This window comes from Schistocerca serialis, chromosome 1 (genome assembly GCF_023864345.2).
Source record: "Schistocerca serialis cubense isolate TAMUIC-IGC-003099 chromosome 1, iqSchSeri2.2, whole genome shotgun sequence".
Classification (NCBI taxonomy): Eukaryota; Metazoa; Arthropoda; class Insecta; order Orthoptera; family Acrididae; genus Schistocerca; species Schistocerca serialis.
This window is the reverse complement of record NC_064638.1, coordinates 712,213,392-712,219,482: the sequence shown is the minus strand read 5'-3', so window position 1 is coordinate 712,219,482 and position 6,091 is coordinate 712,213,392. Positions and strand designations below refer to the sequence as shown.

The following is a 6,091-nucleotide window of genomic DNA, read 5'->3' as shown; positions in this document are numbered from 1 at the left end:
TTAGCTTTTTGTGTGCTTGCTCTGTTCACACTTAATTTTAAATTTTCAGAAATCATTCTGGAAAACCTAATGTAATTCTGCAAGAGGCTTAATTCTTATAGTTACATTTTGCTGGCCTTATCTGTTTATGATTGTATTTGTATTTCAGTGTTCTTGCTCTATTCAATATTAAATTTTAAATTTTCTGAAGTTGTTCTTGAAAACGTAGATCAAGCAGTAATGTAATTCTGCAAGATGCTCAATTTTTTTTATATTGCCTATTTTAATTGTTTTTCATTTTAAATTTTGAACATAAATTTTAATTTAAAGGATTAACTGAACACTAAGAGTATTGTAAGCTGTCTGTTGGTGGATGGTATTTTCCTTAATCATTGTGGCCAAGTGCTGATGTAGTTGCATGTTTTACAAATAAAAAAGATTTTGTCAAAACACCCTGTCATCTCAACTCAGGGACCTTGTGTCCTAGCTTGACTGGCTCTAAGGTCAATTTTCTTTCACCTTGTGGAAGGGGATTCCAGTGATAGACTGTAATTTTGCTTTAACCTCTTACATCACCTAGGTATTGTCTTAGGTAGAAGGACTGGAACAGGGGCAATTCAGCCTAGTCACAGCTAACGAGGGGTCATTTCAGCTGAAGTAAAGGCTCAAATTTCAAAAGACCACATTGAAACCTGTGAGAATGTTCTGCTGAATACATTTCCCATCCAGGATGCAGTTAAGGTTGTTGAGAGGTGAGCAACCTACATCATGGTAGCACAATGGAATTTAGCTTATGGTTGGTTGTAATTCTTCAAAGCTTCTAGTCATAATTTTATTGGATTGATTTTGATTGTATACAAAACAATGACTATGAACTTAAGTGTTATTTATTTAAATACTAGGTTGTTACAATAGGAAAAATGTTACATAAAAATCTTGCAGTCTTTATTTGTTTGTCAATACAGATATATTTTTTTAGTCTACAGAATTTTCAGGTAGATACATCACTTTTAACCAGTAAAAAATTAGTTTATGAAACTAATAATTACTGATTCAGTTAAAATCCATATTTACAAAACAGTAACATTTCACTTTATAGAATATTTTGTGCATCTTAACTCTATTTATTCTTTTTATTTTTCTTCCCCAAAATAGACAGTAATTTCTTAGACATGAAATACGGTTTCTGAGGAGAGCCATCATTGCGTTCAAGGTCTTCCACTGAAAGTAATAAATGGAAATATTAAATGAGCTGATAGCTAAATCATAATTCAAGGCTAAGTGTCTAACAAATGCAGTAGGGTCAGTTAAGTAAAAATTGAAAAGAAGATAAGAATTTCTGGTCAGAGAAACAAGGGTAATATCAACAGCAACAGAAATTGGTAAAACAGGAGCAGGATTCCTTATGAACAGGGTGGCAGGGCAAATAGTGAGTTTCTATAAACAATTCACTGATAGTGCTATTGTCTTCAACATCAAGAGCAAACCAATACCAACAACAGGTAAGGTATACATGCCAATGTCACGAGCAGAAGATGAAAAGAGACAGAGTGTATAAGAGCAGGGAATGGGTAACATGGTACATGGAAGGTGATCTAAATCTAATTGCCAGGAGAAACTGGAGTACTATAGTGATGGAGGGAATAGAAAGCAGAATTATGGGAGAGTACGAGGCATGGCAGTAACATTATCTTTTCCTTTTTTCTGTCCACATTGTATTCAATTTCTCATTTCTTCCTATTTGAAAGCCTTCTAAAATTAGTATTTTAATCTTAAAAACATTTTGTATTGTTATTTCCAATTCTTTGATGTTTCTTTCTAGATATTTTCTCAGTTCTGTAATCTGTGCTACTGATTTTTCCAGAAATACAGGAATATTTGTCCTGTCAGCCTGTTCTTATTCATTCAGTAAAGATGTCCAAAGAAAATTAATCCTCACATTGCCATTACTTTTGACATTTTCTCTATACATTCATAGATCTCCTCCTCATTAATTCTCATTTTCCAACTATATGTAGTTTTTATTACACTAATTATTTTTGTAATAATCCATCGTTCAAGTACCCCTGTTCTGTTCAGCTTATAGTTCATTGTCAAGCATATGAACACTTTGGTCACACCACTGTGGTGTAGTGATCTGAGTTTTGTTTTTCCACATATACATTTCTTGCTGTAGATACTTTCGGTCAAATCATATGCTTTTTCCATTTTATTAACTCCTGTGTTTGTTGCATAATTTTTCTAGTCCATTTTGTTGTATGGTCGTGCAAAATATTTAAATTTACTAACTCACTCCATGTTCTCTATTTGTTATTCTATGTATTTTGGTGGTTTTTATATTTGTCATGGTTTTTTTTTTCTAGTTTAAAGATTGAGACCAGCTGTTTCTTTACAGATTTATTGGAGTAACTGCTTCTTTCAGATGTACTGACAGTATAATCATCTTCAAAAGCTGCAGTTTACCTTAATTGTGTTTGATGTTCTTCCCACAATTATTGCATAAATTTGGTTTTTTTTTTATCTCCAAATCACAGATCCTTACAGTTTTTTCTAAAATACAGTTGAACTGTGAAGGTGACAAGTCACCCCCTTGTCTAACACAAGCTTTTGTTTTAAATGATTGTGATACTTCTCCCATATCATTTTTGTTGAAGCTTAATGGATTATGTTTGTTAGTTTTGCTTTAACACCAAATCTCTAATGATTTTATCTACCATTCCTTTGTCTTTGGAGTCAAATGATTTCTTGAAATCAATAAATGATACTACTATATGTTAACATTCTGTAGTAAATTATTGATTTTAAATTAAAAATCTGTTCTGTGCAAGATCTTCCCTTTTGTTTAAAGTTTCTTCAACTCTATTAAGGAGAATTTTTAGTCATATTTTGTATTTTACTGGCAAAAGTGACACTCTTCTGCAGTTACTGACATTTTTTGTAGCAGATGGGTTAATCCTATTTTCCACTCTTCTGTGATCCTTTCTTCTTTTCCAAACATTCTCAGAAAGCAACTATAGATAATTTTTTCAGTAACTGTTCTGTAATGGAGTCTTCACCAATGATTTTATTTCATTTCATTATTATTTTTGTTGTTGTTAAAATCATTCCCCTTACAAGTACTTAGAGCAATCTGGTAGTTTGTTAAACCAAATCACATGAGTGATCTGTTGATGCACAAATTTCAAACTGTCATTTTTAATTTTGTTGTTCTGCAGAACTGCAATATTTTCTTCTGGTGTTGTGATTTACATCACTGCTGTCGATAACTTCCACTGGTTAATTAATAAAGAATGTAACTAATTTAAAAATGTCCGTAGCATATATAGTTAAGTATCTGTGCCACACAAACTCTTCACAACATGATTCTCTATGATCCATCCCATGTATAAGACTTACTGTCCTGTCCAGTAGCACCAATATTCTTTTGAAAGTACATCAGTGGCACACCCCTAGTTCAGTCCCAGCATGAATAATGGTGTCTATTGTTCTATAACATACTATTTTTAATGTTTGGCTAGGAACTTGTGCTGATCTTCATGATTATCTTTGATAACTGTTTCCTGTATGCTATGCAACTTGATAGATGAGCAGGGGAAACTGTGTTTCATAGTGTGACTTGCAGAAGAAGTTAGAAAATGAATATTTAAATATGCTTAAGTTGGTTTTACTGTCATTTTGCAAAAACTCAAGCTAAGATAGAACTTCTTTCTTCTTTAAAGATGAAAACTTATCACTGTATGTGTGAAATAATTCTTTGTATGTTTTAACTTCTTTAATACAATACGATTTGTGTAGCACTTGGTAGTGGAAACATAAAAGACAATAATGATGGAACAGTACAAAAAACATTGTTTCAGTTTTCTTACATGTTCTGATAAAAGAAATACATAAAACAAATCTTTATAATTTTACCAGTTACACTACACTGCACACTGTGATATAATTTCATAGTCAATTATCAATTGTAAGACAGAAAGTGAAAAAGGATCTCATGTTGAGGAGGTAAACTTGTCAGTACAAGCAAAAATGTCTGATAATATATAAAATATCTGTTTTCATTTTTTTGTGTGGTGTACTGATTTACTCCATTCTATACACACTCATACTGATTTGAAAGTTATTTGGATCCGCACTGGCAGATGTAAAACTGTGAGAACAGATTGTGAGTCACGCTTGGGTAGCTTAGTCAATAGAGCACTTGCCTGTGCAAAACCACAGGTGCTGAGTTTGAGTCCCAGTCTGTCACACAGTTTTATTCTTTTGATAAGTTTCATAAAAATACCAATAGTTTACCAAAAACATCTGTGCAGGGTATGCTAACTTTTATCAATTTAGGACCAATTTATTTGGTTTTAAATTTTTTACACTATATTGTGCTTTCAGTCTGAAAGTGTTAAACACTTAATGTGTAATGTTAATTTTAAAAAGTCTGTACCATTTAACAAATGACATTTTAAGGGCCATAGATAAGCAGAATTTTATTCTTGTTGTTATGGTTGTCAATCCAAAGATTTGTTTGATGCAACTCTACATGCTACTCTATCTTGTGCAAGCATCTTCATCTCCAAATAACTACTGCAACTCACACCCTTCTGAATTGGCTTACTGTATTCATCTCATGGGCTCCCACTACAATTTTTACCCTCCCTATGCAAACACACTCTTCCCTCCAATTCTCAATTGGCGATCCCTTCACATTTCAGAAAATGTCCTATCAACCTATCTCTTCTTCTCGTTACGTTGTGCCTCAAATTTCTTTTCTCCATAATTATATTCAGTACCTCCTAATTAGTTATATGATCTACCCACCTAATCATCAGCAATCTTTTGTGGCATCACATTTCAAAAACTTCTGTTCTCTTCTTGTCTAAACTGTTTAACATCCATGTTTCACTTCCATACATGGCTACATTCCAGACGAATACCTTCAGAAGAAGTTTCCTAGCACTTACTTCTATATCTGATGTTAACGAAGTCTACATTTTATATCCTCTCTACTTTGGCCATCATCAGTTATGCTGTTGCCCAAATAACAAAACCCACTTACTACTTTAAGTGTCTCATTTTGTAATACAGGGTGTCCGAAAAGAGTTTCCCTGATTACATAAATTGATAACTCAGGCTAGAAGTAAGATACAAATATGAAACGTGTGTCGAATTGTTTACAACTATCAAAATATTTTTTCTGTTTTAGGTTTGCAGTACGTAAGTATTGGATGAGGTGCAGTGCCCAAGAAGCCATGTTAACCAATCAGGAGAAGGCACAGCATGTCATGTGGTACCATGAGACACGATCACCAACCACAGTGCAGAGACACTTCCAGACGACATTTGGGAGGAATCCACCTGATGTCAAGAGCATTAAAGGCTGGTATGAGAAGTTCAAGAACACAGGATCAGTTGCTGACCTTCCGAGATCTGGTCGACCAAGAAGCTCAGCAGACAGGGTGGAAACTTGTAAGGCAGTCTTTTCTGTGAAGTCTGAAGAAATCGGTGCGCAGGGCCTCAAGTGAATTACAGATGCCAAAAAGCTCTCTCCATGACATTTTACACAAACGTTTATTGTTTCGTGCATACAAAGTGCAAATCATTCAGGCCTTGTTGCCCAATGACAGTACACGTCGATATGACTTTGCGGTCGAAATGCTATCACGTATTGAGGATGATGATGGTTATCTCAGACGAATTGCCTTTTCTGACAAAGCAACCTTTTTTGTCAGTGGAGTAGTGAATTGCCATAATGTGCGCATTTGGGGTTCACAACCCCCTGGTGAGGTCATGGAGTGCACCAGAGGCAGTCCAAAGGTGAATGTTTGGTGCGCGCTGTTGCACGATCGAATTATCGGGCCATTCTTCTTCGCAGAGGCTACCATCACATCTGCAGTGTATCTGGACATTTTGCAACTGTATGCTGTTCATCAGCTGCTTCAGTATCTCCCCGATGTCTTGTTTCAGCAAGACAGTGCACCGCATCATTGGGGTGTGGACATCCGTGCCTATCTCGATATGACCTTTCCTGGACGATGGATTGGTCATGATGGGCCAATGGTTTGGCCTCCATGCTCTGCTGACATAACCCCATTAGACTTCTTTTTATGGGGTTATGTCAAAG

General features: G+C 34.9%; 1 protein-coding gene across 2 annotated transcripts in view; it reads right to left on the bottom strand.

Annotated features, from left to right (window-relative positions):
* Positions 1-891: 891 nt before the first annotated feature.
* Positions 892-6,091, bottom strand: part of LOC126458091 (choline transporter-like protein 4) — a 254,992-nt gene continuing 249,792 nt past the window's right edge. For both annotated transcript variants that reach the window (XM_050094914.1, XM_050094922.1), the window contains exon 12: positions 892-1,200. In XM_050094914.1, the coding sequence (XP_049950871.1) occupies positions 1,100-1,200 (101 nt within the window). In that variant the 3' untranslated portion in view covers positions 892-1,099. The remainder of the gene's footprint in view (positions 1,201-6,091) is intronic.